Source organism: Aspergillus affinis, assembly GCF_023601865.1.
Source record: "Aspergillus affinis strain CMG 70 chromosome Unknown NODE_23_length_327850_cov_86_924445, whole genome shotgun sequence".
NCBI classification, from domain to species: Eukaryota; Fungi; Ascomycota; class Eurotiomycetes; order Eurotiales; family Aspergillaceae; genus Aspergillus; species Aspergillus affinis.
The window spans coordinates 177,367-192,567 of record NW_026515804.1 but is presented as its reverse complement, the minus strand read 5'-3'; the positions used below and the strand labels follow the sequence as shown (position 1 = coordinate 192,567).

General features: G+C 50.5%; 6 protein-coding genes across 6 annotated transcripts; 3 read left to right on the top strand and 3 right to left on the bottom strand.

The window, feature by feature from the left end:
* Window positions 1-552: 552 nt before the first annotated feature.
* KD926_004943 (putative C6 transcription factor) lies at window positions 553-2,199 on the top strand (the record flags this gene model as incomplete). The annotated part of the gene is made up of 2 exons (XM_053098279.1): window positions 553-1,329; window positions 1,396-2,199. The coding sequence occupies 2 exons, from the start codon at window positions 553-555 to the stop codon at window positions 2,197-2,199; spliced, it is 1,581 nt and encodes a 526-aa protein (XP_052957858.1).
* Window positions 2,200-3,300: 1,101 nt separating this feature from the next.
* Window positions 3,301-4,256, top strand: KD926_004942 (putative mitochondrial phosphate transporter Pic2; the record flags this gene model as incomplete). Its single annotated transcript, XM_053098278.1, has 3 exons — window positions 3,301-3,964; window positions 4,018-4,141; window positions 4,205-4,256. 3 exons carry the CDS (start codon window positions 3,301-3,303, stop codon window positions 4,254-4,256), a joined length of 840 nt encoding a protein of 279 aa, XP_052957857.1.
* Window positions 4,257-4,913: 657 nt separating this feature from the next.
* On the top strand, window positions 4,914-5,796 carry KD926_004941 (uncharacterized protein; the record flags this gene model as incomplete). The annotated part of the gene is made up of 2 exons (XM_053098277.1): window positions 4,914-5,297; window positions 5,416-5,796. The coding sequence occupies 2 exons, from the start codon at window positions 4,914-4,916 to the stop codon at window positions 5,794-5,796; spliced, it is 765 nt and encodes a 254-aa protein (XP_052957856.1).
* Window positions 5,797-6,554: 758 nt separating this feature from the next.
* On the bottom strand, window positions 6,555-8,218 carry KD926_004940 (YagE family protein; the record flags this gene model as incomplete). Its single annotated transcript, XM_053098276.1, has 2 exons — window positions 6,555-6,631; window positions 6,691-8,218. 2 exons carry the CDS (start codon window positions 8,216-8,218, stop codon window positions 6,555-6,557), a joined length of 1,605 nt encoding a protein of 534 aa, XP_052957855.1.
* Window positions 8,219-8,939: 721 nt separating this feature from the next.
* KD926_004939 (CTD kinase subunit gamma CTK3) lies at window positions 8,940-11,406 on the bottom strand (the record flags this gene model as incomplete). Its single annotated transcript, XM_053098275.1, has 4 exons — window positions 8,940-9,444; window positions 9,503-10,086; window positions 10,634-11,182; window positions 11,248-11,406. 4 exons carry the CDS (start codon window positions 11,404-11,406, stop codon window positions 8,940-8,942), a joined length of 1,797 nt encoding a protein of 598 aa, XP_052957854.1.
* Window positions 11,407-12,048: 642 nt separating this feature from the next.
* KD926_004938 (chloride channel protein) lies at window positions 12,049-15,194 on the bottom strand (the record flags this gene model as incomplete). Its single annotated transcript, XM_053098274.1, has 8 exons — window positions 12,049-13,527; window positions 13,581-13,672; window positions 13,745-13,859; window positions 13,913-14,065; window positions 14,119-14,222; window positions 14,288-14,793; window positions 14,852-15,084; window positions 15,150-15,194. The coding sequence occupies 8 exons, from the start codon at window positions 15,192-15,194 to the stop codon at window positions 12,049-12,051; spliced, it is 2,727 nt and encodes a 908-aa protein (XP_052957853.1).
* Between the last annotated feature and the right edge of the window lie 7 nt (window positions 15,195-15,201).

The window sequence follows — 15,201 nt, the reverse complement described above, 5'->3', positions numbered from 1 at the left end:
CACCGAACCCCGAGCCCCGAGGGAGACCGCCAAACCCTAGTTAACATACCTTGGCGATGACTAATCGGTCTCCCCGGCTATGCTTCTCCGCTCGACTTTGAGAAGTTGGGGTTGTTATTACACTTGCCTGCAAACGATCTGTCTGATTTCGGAAGGGGAACTTGTGCCGAATCCAGTGTTGTCGCTTTTCTTATCCACGGGGCTACTATGCTATTCTGAAGAAGAGAACGCCGAGGTATCTTCACCTGCCGTATCCCAGTTCACTATGCCCGACTGCCAGGCAGGCACCTTCATTGCGAAAGCAGTCCGGCCGGTGAACCCACTCATTATTTGACCAGCGTCGCCAAGCGAATGCACTACAGTTCAGCCTCTCGTATCAGAAAAAATTACATTCCCGAAAGAGGCATCTTCTTGCCGTCTTATTGCCATTTTCCTTTGTTCCCTCCGCAGTGTAAACAAGCATGGTATATGGAGGAAAGCCAAGTACCGGGTGCTATCTGTGCCGCAAGCGGAAGATCAAGGTAGGACGAGATCCACTCCTCTACATGGAAGATGGCGTTGTTTGCGCCTCGTGTCGAAGCCAATGCTAAGTTCGACGTCCAGTGCGATGAAGCGGTGCCTCAGTGTCGAAATTGCCTGGTGTATGGGCGGCCGTGTCCCGGCTATCGGAAGGACACTATCTTTCGAAATGAGACGCAAAAGGTGGAGCAGCTCATGAGGAAGAACAGCGTTGTCTTCGTCGATCATAATCAACAACGAAGCCCGAGCCTGAGCCCCAGCACATCCCCTGTTAGCCGAGACAGTCGTACGTCTTCTTCCGCATCTTCCTCCTTGTCGCTGTACCGGGTTGCCGACTCCGGCTGGGATGAGCGAGCTGTTTGTTACTTCTTTGATCAATTTACGACTCTCGAAGATCAGGAAGTGTGTATTAATCATTTGGGGTTCCTTCCGTCTTTGTATGCGACGTGTCGAGATATCGGATACGATGGCTCCGTATCTTCCTGTCTAAGGCTGGCAGTCGATGCAACGGCCCTGATCACGCTGGGCAACGAGGTCAAGGCACCGCCCCTGATTGTCAAGGCCCGGGACTGTTATGGCATGGCGATCCGAGGGCTCCGGCAGGCACTGGCTTCGAAGATGCAGGCCGTCAAAGACGAAACCTTTGCAACGATGATCTTGCTGTGTCTGTTCGAAGATATTACTGGCGAACGGAACGGGCTCACGAGTTCGCATACCGCGGGGTTAGAGCTCCTCGTTAAGCTGAGAGGCGAGAGCCAGCTAGGCAACGCACAGGGCCGTGAACTGTTTAGCTTTGCATATGCTCACAATGTTAGCCACATCTCGACATTATTCCGTCCCCAGGTTTCTCCTAGATGTAACTAACACTCTTTTTAGCACATCGAGATCCTAGCGTTGAGAGAGAAGCCTCGATACGGCACGGATTGGATCGTCGAGCAATTGGATTGCTCTGACCCGGTGATCGGATTAATGGTGGTCGCGTCGAAACTCAGTCGGCTATTCCTCGAAGCTTCTTCCTACCAGGGGCCATTTGGACTCGTGGAAATCGAAAAGCTTGTCTCATGGATCGAAGCCGGGCGACTTATGGATCTGGAACTCGGTCGATGGACGCAACAACTCCCGAACAATTGGCTTCCTCTTGCCGTCTACTCGCCCACGGGCGAAGCGCTGCTCACCTACCAACGCATCTCCGTCGCGACCATCTGGAAATATTACCGAGCCGTGCGGATCATCCTGCAAAACATGATGCTCGAGCTACGCCAAACTCTCGCCTCGGTGGTCGGCGAGCACGTAGAAATGTACAAGGACGTTCTCCAGGGCAACGAGAACGTGAAGGACGTGATCCAGGACATGATCACCGACACCTGTCGCAGCATCCCCTACTGTTTCGGCGACGTTGACATGAGCGGGAATCCGCCCTCGTCCTCGATCAACGACAAGCCCCGCATCCGCGCCATCTACGGATACATCATGCTGTGGCCTTTGTGGTATATCTACTCGTGCGGGCTAGCGACGCCGAATCAAACAGAGCAGCTTCGGAGTGCTCTTGCCCGGGTCGGCTCTGCGCTGGGAATCCGACTGGCGCTTGTATTGGCAGGGGACAACGGGCCCCCAAGCACGCCGCTGGGAAATAATCCGTTTCTGAATCCCATGGGGGGGTTTGCGTTTCCCATGCAATAACACAACCCTCTATATAGGTGACATCTCTATTCCTTTTTTTTAATTTTTTAATTTTTTTTTAGCGAAGGCGTGTTTGTCGGGTACATATTAGGCTTTTTACTCTTCTCTTGTACTTTAACCCAGGTATATAATAAATAACTACATATTTTCTTATCCACAAGCCTAGCACATAGAGTTATGCAAGCATAACACTGTTCATGCACAAATGCACAATACTAAGTAGACTGCCTGATGATGCCATGATTGAAAGCGTGCCTGTCTCCCTGATCGATGCAACCGGCGGCAGCCCGCGGAAGTTATGACGTCATGATCATTCCCTGTCCTTCCAACTCATCCAGGATGACCAACATCGCTAGTTCCGCAGCCACCGCATCAGCTGTAGACCTAGCTCCCTAGGGGTAGATAGATAGAAAAATCGATATATCGAATAATAGGTAGGTAGGTAGATAACTAGATGGGGAGGTTGGCTGTCGGCACTCGGCATGCGTGGTCCAGATCTCCTAGATCCATACATCCAGCGGTGCCGGTCTAGCCGTTCGCATCGACTTGTTTGGGTGGACCGGATGGGGAGGGACTATTGACCTTGTCCATTTCAGCTCGAACGTGCAGGGAAACATCATGGCTGGACTCGATCGGTTCTTCGGCCGGGAGGGCGGATCTGTTTGCTGACGACATTGTCCTGGTTGGGGGGAGGTATTTAGCTTTGTGTAGCCTGTACTACATACCTACTACCTACTACCTACTAGACTTTTACGACCCTTTTCTCTTTCTGCCCCGACTTACCTGTCTTCTTCTTCCCTCGTGAGGTTAATATATTGTTGGCTGTTAATCCTTATATCGATTTGGCTGTTCTTGGACCCGGTCTGGGAATAGAATGGCGACTCAAGAGCGCAAGCTTCCCTTTGGGAAGATCGAGCCTAATTCTGCTAAATATTTCGCTAGCTGTACTGTAGGAGGCATTATCGGTATGTTCTCTATGATTGCCAGGGAGCAGCAGTGCTAATAATCGCTCTTTTCGTGGATTGACAGCTTGTGGTAAGTGTTTATCTTTTGATCTCGTGCGCAATTAACCCCCACGCAAGCATCCACTAATCAAGTCCTATGTACATTGTAGGACCTACGCATACCTCCGTCACGCCTCTCGATCTCGTAAAATGCCGCCGTCAAGTCGACCCCAGCATCTACAAATCCAATCTCTCCGCATGGCGCTCGATCTACGCTAAAGAAGGCCTCCGGGGCGTCTTCTTCGGCTGGTCCCCGACCTTCATCGGCTACTCGTTCCAAGGGGCCGGGAAATACGGCTTCTACGAATACTTCAAGTACCTGTACGGCGAGCAACTGTTCCCCAACATGAACCGCACGGCGGTCTTCCTGGGCGCCAGCGCCTCGGCCGAGGCTCTCGCGGACCTGGCGCTCTGCCCGCTGGAAGCGATAAAGGTGCGCATGCAGACAACGCTGCCGCCGTATGCGCAGAACCTGCGTGAAGGATGGAGTAAAGTCGTCGCTAAGGAGGGGTTGTCGGGTCTGTATAAGGGCTTGTATCCGCTGTGGGCGAGACAGATCCCCTATACGATGACTAAGTTCGCGACCTTCGAGGAGACCGTTAGTATTATCTATAAGACGCTGGGGAAGCCGAAGGAGAGCTTCAATGGCTTGCAGCAGACCGGCGTCAGTTTCTTGGGTGGTTACATTGCTGGCATACTCTGTGCGATAGTCAGTCATCCGGCTGATGTCATGGTGAGCAAGCTGAATGCCGATCGGCAAGGTGCGTTCTTCTATTTTCCCGAGGTGTGTATCTGGACTGACTGGTGAGTGCAGCGGGCGAGGGCGCGATGAAAGCCGTGTCCCGGATCTATGGGAATATCGGGTTCTCCGGGCTGTGGAACGGCCTGCCAGTTCGGATAGTCATGCTGGGAACGTTGACCGGATTCCAATGGTTGATGTAAGTGACCTTGCGAGGCTGTCTGATTGAGATGAATCGCCGATCGCTGACCCATATCGATAGTTACGACTCCTTCAAGGTGTTCCTCGGTCTTCCGACCACCGGAGGCCACTGATTTCTTTCTTGATTCGAGTGTATTTAGATTGTTTTTATAGCGATGATTTATGGTTCCGTTCAATGTCATGATCACTGTAAATGAAGCCAATGGTTTGAGTAGTAGAGAGTAATAGTAGAAGAAGAAAGTGTTCAGACGACAGTCAACACCAATGTCGACTGACCGCCTTCGATCTCGATCTGGCAGAAACGACGGGCATCCCGACCATCTCGACTTCTCCAGCCTTGGATCCTCCCGGCGATTGCGGCTGCAGCGGTTGTTTCACTCCAATTATTTCCTCTCTTCTCGACCATCTTGAACCGGAGAGTCTTCTTTATATAGGAACCCATCGTCCCTCCCGTCAGAACCTTGCATAGAGCCCCCAACCCGTGGAAAGGGATCGGACCAGTACTTTCGCATCCTGAACCCCGGAGCCATAAAGAGCACCAGCCTCGCTTTACCTTTTCTCCCCTAGAAAAGTTTGACAGCCAAGCCTTACTGTCCTGCGATAATCCACTGAATCCCTTCAACCGATTCACCCGAGTATCGCTGCATCTGCGTCTCTCATCTTCCTATCGCACATCCTTACCTCCCCGATACCTACCTGGAAACCAACACCCATCCATCCAGCCTTCGGCGCGCATACATCTCGACCACCAACAACCCAGACAAACCACAATGGAGTCCACCAAACACTCAACGTCAATACCCTCCTCCAACCCACCCAGCGTCGAGGTAGCCTACAAACGCAAATGCATCGCCCTCAAGAAGCGCCTAACCGAGATCGAAACCGAGAATGAACTCATGCGCCTCCGCAACCGCCGTGGCTGGCAATACATCCAGAAGATGCGCCTCGAGTCGTGTATCCTGCTGGAACGTCTCTCCAAGGTCACCGGCATGGCCGAGGAGGCCCAGTCTGGCGTGAACCCCGAGTTGCGCGCCAGAGCCGCCGCCTTGATGTCTAATACATCTGCGTTGAATGGCAGTGCGGGTGACTCCGCGAAGCATGCTAGGTATTATGAAGATGAGACGGAGGGGAGCTCGGACGAGCAGCCGCCTACGGTATGTTATCTTGATGTTGTTTTTTTGGGGACGATGTTCTCTCCCTTCGTTATTCTACGCGCCCTACCTACCTACCTATTCTCTAGGGACCTTTAACTAACTCATCTCCCATATGAAGCCCCAAGAACGACCCCTCCGCGTGAAACGCTCCCGAAAATCGAACGTCAACGACGGCCAAGATGACGATGGCCCCGATGGCCCCGACGGGCCCGACGGCGCAAACCCCGATGCCCCTGGTGCCGGGGGCGGAGGATCCTCGTCTCTCCCTCGTCTCGCGCCGGCCCCTTCGCAAGAAGAGATGACGTCCTCGTTCCGCATCCAAACGGGCAGCAACGGCTCTGCCAACGAGAAGGAGAATAAAGATTCCGACGCCAGTGATCGCGGGAGCCATAATCCGGAGCCTGCTGGCGCTGGAGACACGGCTGAGGAGGCCGGGGGGCCGGAACAATCGACTACGCCGATGGATATGGATTCGAAAGAGCCGAAGGAGGAGAGTTAGGGGTGGATTGATGAGGGATGATTGATTAGTATGTATTGGTCTGTGTTCTTTTGTGGTCTTTCTCGTTCTGGTCTGGTCTTGTTTTATCCTTTTTTTTTCATTTGGTATTTCAGATATGACCTTTTTTTTAACTAGGTCTACTTATCACTATCTATTCATCGGTCTTTTTTTCTTTCTCTGTCAAAACCTGTATCTTAATTAGGAGTCTTCCGTTATTCTTCTATGATCTTTTCATTTTATCAATTACCATCTCTGCAATATCGGTGGCAGGCAAAAAGAAGACAGCATATAAACTACTATTTCTATCGAGGTTATTCACCTTGCCTCCTTGTTTCTTTCTTTCTTTCTTTCTTTCTTTCTCAAAGACCTTTTCAATTGGGAATTTAATTGTCACGGGAAGATACATCCCATTACAACAATAAAATTAACATCTACTATAGATCAACAGTATACTTGAACGGTAGAATAAATGGATAGGTAACCTGCCCATATGAACATGATACACGACTTAATTATAGTACAGGGAAGTAATGTAGTGGTTCAAAGCAATGCAAGACTGACTGACACTGGCTGACTAGCTGGCTGGCTGGCTCGTCATTGCGCCTTAACTCCGGCAATATAGTGGCAAAATCAAGTAGAGTAGGACCGAGACTCCAAGATGGATGTAGGTTTGGATTAAAAAGAAAAAACAAAGGAGAAAAGAATAAAGCAACAAAGAAAACTGAGAAGAAACACCCTGTATAATTATCTCGGGATATTTAATCGACCCCGGCGTATAAATCAACCACGATGTTGATGGCAGCGACGAGAATTTCGGCGGCAATTAGAACGATGACTAGATTATTCATTAGTAAATGAGATTGGTAGATTAGGGGGAAGGAAGGTGCAACTTACCAATCCATTCGAGATATTCGCCATGACGGTGAGTCAACTGCTCTTTCAAGACAGCCAGAAGATCCGCAATCACGTCCAGACGCTCGGTCAAGAGACTCACTCGTTGGTCCATCTCCAGATAGCTTCGGACGGCTTGATAAACAGGTTCCAGCTGCGGTTCTGCCCACATGAGTTCCGGACTATCGAGGACAGAGCCCTGCAGATGGATGTTGATGCGCAAGATGAACAGTTCGCCGATTTGCATGTTGATTTGTCTCCGCGTAAGGTTGACGCTGCCCGTCTCGGCGATCTGGGCCGGTAGCGGGGCGGTATTCGAGATCGTTTCGGACACTAGATCTTCGAAGAGAGAAGTCTTGACGGACTGCGACATAGCATGTGATATAGCCAGTTTGGTCATGTTGCTCTTAGGGTCTCGTAGAGAGATGAAGTCATTGTATATCCGGGCTTGGTATTCGCGAGCGTAGTAGAAATTGAAGTTCTCGATTTGCGTGTCTTCCGGACTCAAAATAGAAGTCGCAAATTTCGAGGTGTCGGAGAGAAAACGCGATTCCTGCGCAGGGGACATGCCCCATATGACGACTGTGCCGTAATCAAACAGAAATACTTCAGGGGTATGTATCGTCGTATCAAAGTCGGGAGTCTCTGCGACATGCGATTCGGATATGGCATTTTCGGATGTATGAGCCAGCTCAGACGGAAATTCCGCATCGTGGAGATCAATCAGGTCATCCCTTCGAGCTTTGGCACTGTCGTCGATCTCAACCGCGCTATCTGAGTACCTGCGCTCTCCAGACGGTCTCTCAGGGGGCGGGCCACTAGCTGTGCCCAGGTTATCATCCGAGACGCTCCGGTAACCCGCCTTTTTCTCCTCAAATTCATAATCGTACGGAGAATAGACACACTCGTCGTACAATTTCGGGTTGGCCCCACAGGTGTTGGCCCGCGATTTGAGAAACTTGATCACGCCGTCCAATCGATAAGAATTGGCCGTGCAGTACGCCGTTACACGAGGGAGTCGATCTCTGTCTGCCTTTCCTAGCCTTGCAGCGTGACTTCTCGCGGCGGGTTCTTTGATTCGTGCAATCTGGGAGTAGACGTCGGACGGGAAATCGCCCTCGACCGCCTCCTCAGCGGCCGTCACAGGATCCGGGAGCAGCTTGAGCTTCTGGGCCTTTTTCGTTGTTCGCTGCGGACCGACTTTCGAGGCTGCAGCCATCGGAGCAGCGCTGTAAGGGGAGCCATGGCTGTTGCGACGACGGAGCTTGCTGTTCAACGCGGATAACCCGGTCGGGCGTTGGCCATCTGAAGAACTGGGAAAGGAAGAAGCATTCGAGTGCAACGGTCTAAAGGTCGGATCGGCAGAGGCGGCATCGTGGTATGTGCTGACCGTTGCCAGAGGGTTGAATGTCACCGTCCGCGGCGGGCGGTTTCCTTTCGGCGTCGGTGTCGGTGACGTATTCGAGGAAGCTGGACGCTGGTGATGCTGGGGGAGAAGAGGCGTTGTCTCTCCTGTCGAAGTGGAAGCCATGGTGGATTAAGGGAGTGTGGAAGAATCAGAAACAGTCCGCCATTGACGGACGGGTCAATGTTTCGGTCTGGAAGGAGAAACCCAGAGAAGGGAAAGAATGGAGGTGAGGTAAAAAGAACCGGACGGAGCAGAGAGAGCTCGAAGCTTCGCACGTGCGCCCGCCGACCATTTCGAGTTTGCGCCCTGAAAATGCGATGCCCAAGAATATCGACATTATTCTTCTCCTTTGGCACATCTACATTTCCCTTATGATTAAAAAAAAAGCAATTCTAATCAGAATCGAAAGAAAAAGAAAATATACAAAATCTAACCCAGTTCAGCCTGTTATTGATGATCATTAGCAACGAAACCATTGTAACTACTCAGTTCCGACCGGTTAACTATAAAACCCTATTTACTACAGCACTTGGAAGCTTGAGATCGGATATCCATCGGTTCTTGTCTTCGACTCAATGACGTAGAAAAGAATCCGGTCGCACGGTATTCGCCTCGGTCTCTTTTTGTATGCATGTCCCCTGTAACCCTTTCCGAGCACAAGCCAGCATGATCCCTTCAGATCGAATTGAGAGGGGGAAAGTGAGGGTGACCCAGGCAATCTGATTGCTGAATTTCCCGATGACACCTCAAAAATGACTCCGTTCAAACTTTTGCTTGATCTCTGCCAAGCGAATGACAACGCAGCAATGAAGATATTTCGTGGAAGAAGTGTAAGGTGGGTATTTCATCGCCGCACAAAGCCTGAAGGACCACCCTTCGTTCTCCTGAGGCCATTGACACTTCCCGTGCTACGGGATTTATTCAGCCAATTGTCCCTAGCATTGCGTCCATTTTTGGAGGACTTTGGCGCCAAAGACGTTTTGCTCTTCTTCTGCGGAGGTTCCCCATCTAGGACTCGGATGGTAACATCGCCCATTCTCACATCCTTCGGGCGTTGTTCGCTCTTCTCAAGGAACCGGAGTTTGTTGGGCTTCTTAGGGCCGGTTTCCAATTCTTCTGCGGGGGGCGTCAAAGGCCGCGTAGCAGGGGCCGCGCTCAGGATTTCATCCGGGAGGAGCGCCGGGAGCGCCGACCGTTGTACGTCCTGCGTAGTAGAGCCTTGAAGGGTTTCTGTGCTCTCGGAAAGCAGATCATCGGCGAGAGTGTCTTTCTTTTTGTTGGAGGTCTTGGCCTGTGTTTTGCGCAATTCATCCAATTGCCGTCTCTTTTCCTTTTTCAACTGTTCCTCTCTGTACAAGAATTAGATGGGATCTAACATAGAGGCGGCATGAATATCAGGTAACTCACAGTTGCTTGGCTTGCTCCAATTTCTTCGCTTCTGACCTGATCTTGGACAATTGCGCGGAGTTGTCAATTGCCTCAGGGGCCTCATCGTCACTGCTGTCGTCGTCGCTACCCTCCTTGTCTTGGGGCGTCTCTGTATTCTCTTCGGCCGGGGTATCTAATGGGATTTCTGGTTCTTCACTATCAAATCGGAAGTGCTTGGTCTTTCCATTTGTAGCCGGTTTTTCTTTGGGTTCGGGCACAGCTTCGGGCTCCGGTTCAAGTTCCGGTTGAGTTTCAGCTTCAGGCTCAGGCTCAGGAGCAACCTCGATTTCCTGCGTCGCCTCCGGAGTTTCGTTCTGCGGTTCGCTCTCTATTTCCTGGTTCGACTCCAGACTTGCTCTCTTCCGTCGCTTGCTGCCCCGAGTCTGGGTGGTTGGAGCGGCGGCAGTATCGGATTTGCGCTTCGATCTCGTATTTATCCGGATCTCGACATTCGAATCTGTAATCGGTTGCGCGACTTCAAGAGTCCGCCGTCTAGTAGCGGTAACCATGGTCGGTTTACTGCCAATCGCTTTTTCTGGCGAAGTGGAGTTTGTTTTGGGGGGCTTCGAGCGAGACCTGTTGGATGGTTGGCGAGTAAATAAACCTTTTGCTGCAGTGACAAAGTTTGAGAACATATGAGGCCAAAAGAATCCAAAGAAGAATTCTTTACGGGCCCAGAATGGAGGGGGAAAGTTGATGCGTCCAAAACTGGCGCAGTTTTACTTGTGAGGAAAAAACGGCAGATCGATCAAATTTCCACGGAACCACCTTTCTCCGAGGCCGGCGGTCACCTGAGGGGCTCATTTTGTATACAGTCTGTAGAACTAGAATGTAAAGTCCAAATGATATGTTAAACATTGTGGAATTGTGGTATCTCACATGCAGTCCAGATAAAAATAAGAAGAACATCGCTCATAACCCAGTGCAAAATGTATAAACTCACAAACAGCATATCAACCCAGTTCCTTCCTTTATATGATGGCATCCAAAACTCCATTCCCCCAAGATTTTGATTCTCTTTCCCTGCGCATTGAGTGATTAGGAGAATTAATCAAACGGCGCCAACGAAGGCTAAGCTAGCGTTCTTGCCCCTTATCAAGCACTATTTACCATTTGTGTGCGTTCTGTGAGTTCTTCATTTGCAGCAATGAAATCGTCCTCTCCAATATCACTGGTCTCGTCCCAGAATTTAGCATGCTCGTCGCCATCATCACCACTCACCGTCCACATGCTTTCTCGGAGACGTTTGTTTCGTTCTCGGTCTTCTTCAATGCGCTGTTCGATCTGTCGCTTGTCCACGCGCACCCCGCTGCCCCTCGTGCCGCGTGGCGTGCCACTTTTTGATTTCCCACTGCCTTCGGGCCCCTCCTCGGCTTCCAGGTCGAGATGTGCTGGGTGAGTTTCTCGTTCCTTGAGTCCGGCGTCAATTTCCGCTACCGTCTCGGCAGAGAGGATTTCCTTGGTCTGGAGGCCGTTCAGAACCCGGCGCACGTGCTTCACATTGGCTGCGCCTGAACCGTCTGCCGGGGCGACGGCGTCGACGACTCGCAGAATATCTCTTTGTATCATCCGGACGTAAGGGGAGTGATCTTCTTTGGTGGCCATTTCGCAGAATTGCTCGATGAAATACATGATATTAGCCCTGTTGTTCATGTTGTTCTATAAAAGCGAACAAGCCCGCGTCAGAATTTTGCCAGATCAGCAGCTGCGGTAGGAGTACTCACCCTTTCTAGCTGTTCCAGAATACACGAGTGAAGGTCCTCGTCCATGTCGCGGTATTTGAGCGCATAATGCGCGGCTTTCTGCGAGGAAGTGACGGAGGCATTCAGATGCTGTAGCTGCGCAGTGAAGCGCATGCGAACCTCAAACGGATCTGCCATCATGATGCCGGTTGCCACTTTCAAGAGGAAAATCGGAAATATAGCGTGCAGGTGTCTCCTGTATCTGCGAGTCAAGGTAATTGCGAGTCAAGGTAATTGCGAGTCGAGAAGACTATCAAAGAACAAGAAAGCCCGGTTGGTCTCCAAGAAGGCGGTAGGATTTTTGAACGGGCAAAAAATGCGGAGTTCAGCCGGGCGGGCCTAGATCGCCGCGGAGTTGCCAAGTCAAAGCACTTCTTACGGGGTACTTTGCTGCGATTCTTATTTTATGACTCTGGCTAAGTGACCCTTAATAATTCTAGGCAAAGGAATAGAGCGGGCGTAGATTTGGAATGACTGACTTATACTCCATCCTACAAGTTTATAGCAGATTAACCCTGTTGACGAAAAGATATAGTTATGTGGAACAATATATATGTACACTCTGCCATGGACAGAAACAACAGAGACTCATACAAGATGGATCCTGACTCCCAAACCATATCAATGATGTAAAACCAACATTAACAACGAGCCGCATCCCAGAATATAAGTCCATCTATCCAGATCATGAGAACCAAAACATGAGGGAATAAATTGCGCCATGATCTCAAGCAAAAACCCGACCCATATAGGCATATAGTAAAATTGTGAACCCCGCTTGTACTAAAGCGATTCTCTTCTATCCAAAGAGCTAGTGAGACTAGTCATATCGTCACCTTCGAGTAATCCAACTTCCTCTGCCACATGTGGCTGATGGAAGTTGTGTTCCCTTAAAGCTTCACCTTGACGGAAGCCTGACCCGTTGATGACGGACCAGACATCTTTCTTAGTGAGCAGCCCTTGAAGAACACCCTTATTAGAGAACAAAACGTAACGGAGACCAAGTCTCTGGAACATCTGCAGTACTATCAAGAATGTGGTACCGCTGTTGAGGGTTATAGGCGTTTGGTCCATCCAAGGACGCAGATCAAGGGTTTCCATCGGATCCGCGAATGGTTGGTGGGCAAATAGCACTTGAGTCGTACCCGGATATTTGTGGTCCGCCGGCGATAAGGAATGTTTCAAGGCGTATAAGAGCTCGCTGCGAGAAATGAAGCCCAGAAGAATCGGGTTCGATGTGTCGGTGACGACGGGAAAGCCACGGTAGGAAGTGGTATCGAGAAGATTGCGAAGAGAATCAATGGTATGGCCAACGGCAACGATGGCTGTAAGGTCATCGACCATTGTCATCACTCTATGAGCAGGCACATCCGGGGGAGGAGTATCGTCGCGGTGGTCTATGAAAGGATATTCGTTCAGGTGAATCCAAGACTCATAGATACCACGTTTCCCAAAGATATCACCACACCACTTAGACAACATGACCGCAATCATGATCGGAATAACGTAAGTCAAAGCGCCCGTTAATTCAAACATGATAACCACGATCGAGACGGTCATTCTTGTAGCGCCACCAAGAGCTGAAGCCGCACCGACAATTGCATATATCCCAGGGGTCACGCAGGGAATATCAGGCTCGCATCGTCCAAAGAGGAAGGCACCCGGGTACGCTTCTTGCCACATTTTGAATGCGGTGCCCATGGCACGTCCGTAAAGCGCCCCGATGGCGACCGACGGAAGAATTATACCAGCAGGTATATCGAGACCAAAGGTCAGCGAGGCCAGAAAGAAGCCAAGAATGGCGGCCATGAGCAGAAGAGCTATTGTGCTAACCGATACGGCCCCAGTCTTGCAGAGGCCGAACAAGTCATCGGTGGAATTCCCGGTGCCACATTCGGCGAAGAGGTAATGGACGAGCTCCGAGTTCTGGGCTCTCATGAATAAGTTGGGAAAGTTGATCAAGGCCGTTAAAAGGGCTATGGCAAACACTTCGACGACAGGGTATGACCAGCCCCGAGTCCGTCGCCATCTCGCAACTTTCAAATTCAGCCGAATTAGGAATGCACCATATAGCCCACCTACTATGCCAAGTATAATGAATGGTATCATTTCAAAGCGATGCCAGCCGCGTGTATAGGTGACCTCGTAAAGAACAATGTTTCCTGTTCGGAACGGGTTGATCGCTTGTAAGGTAACTGCAGCGATCATAGCACATACAAAACTTTGCCACATCGTCTTGTCCGGGAAGTAGTATGACAGTTGCTAGAGTATGTTAGTCACCAAGATCCGAGGCCTCATCTTCGAGAGATACATACTTCCAGACTGAACAGAACGCCACCGATAGGCGCTCCAAAGGCAACAGAGACCCCTGCAGCTGCAGCGGCTGACAGAACTTCACGCTTCCTCGCTAGGTATACTATCAGCATGGAACCAAAACATAGGCTGGATGACTTTTCTTTTGGAAAATTCGTATTCTTACCTTCATTGTTGTTGAGGCTTTCGAAGGGTCTCATCAACACATTGGCACAGCAACACGCAACATGAACAAGCGGGCCTTCTTTGCCCAACCACATACCAGAAGCCACGGATAAGCACTTTTGACACGTTAGCGCACTGAAGACCCAATCAAGACTTAAAGGGTGCCTACAAGACCTATGGACTTGATGGCAAGAGTCCAGGCTCCCATGAAATGCTTGATCACAAAGCCACCAAGAACCGTCTTGATCTCGGGGATTCCACTATGTCTTGCATAGATTGCATAAGACCTGACCAAGAGGCTAGCACAAACAGCAAATAACACCTATATAATCAGTCAGCGAAATCAAGGTAGTATTCTGGCCAAGTTTCCCCTACAGAGTAAAGGATATAGAAAATATATTCAACTGCAAAACCTCCACCCTTGGAGGTAACCCCGAACGCTTTCCCCCATGGTGTCCAATCTATACATTTCGACAGGTCTGGTTTAAGATATGAGATCAGCATATTTTGCGACGGAACCTAGAGACAACAGCAGTCGGCTCACCATCATGCCCCCAGCAGCAAAAATCCCGGTTCAAGTAGAACTTCCCTCCTCCTGAGCCGTTTCTGCAATAGCCAGTTTTGATATCTCCCAGCCAATTGCTTGTGATATCAATGCAAGCTGCAATGATCCCAACTGAAACTCCCGTAGCGATCAACACAATCCAGATATTGCCCGCATTGATGAGCTTCTGAACGTATCCTGTGATCCCCTGGCCGCTGGAATAAAGTACCCTCTTCCGTTGTCGTTCTTTGGAGTATTCGAAGATCCAATCGATCGCCGTGAGATCATCGTAGCCTACCCGCCGTCCGGGTCCTTCGATATACCAATCGAGTAGACCACCGTCTTTCTGTGTATTCAGGTTCTCGTTACCACCGATCGAGGCACGTCTTGACGACGAGGTACCGCCTGGCAGTTGTTGATTCCGAGAGGCGGAAGCATCGCTGCCTGTGAATATCTTCGACAAACTGAAAGCGGGCTGATGTTTTGGTTTGCGCTTGAAGGAGATTCTACGTAGAGATTCCCATTAGAGATATATAGCCATTCGCATGTGGTGTTAGTACTCACGGTTCGTTCCATGTCCCTGGCAGCGGGTCACTCGAATCGTGGGAATCCGGTGAAACTATGCCACCATCACGGTATCCACTCGGAGATTGTCTTGGATCGTGCGGCTGTTGCGTGTACGGGTACTGGTCGTTGTTTTCATGGTCGGGTTGCATCATAGACATAGCGTATCGCGCACATGAATCGAAGTCCTCATAGCAGAAGACGAAGAGGCCCTTATCCCTGAACCGGCCGATCTAGATGTTTGCGACAACTAGTAACCTAAAGAGTCTCGGAGGTGTGGCTTGAACTCCGCGCGTACAGAAAGAAAGGCGGTGACTGCAGCGCATGTGGGGCTGCGCCACATATCGCGG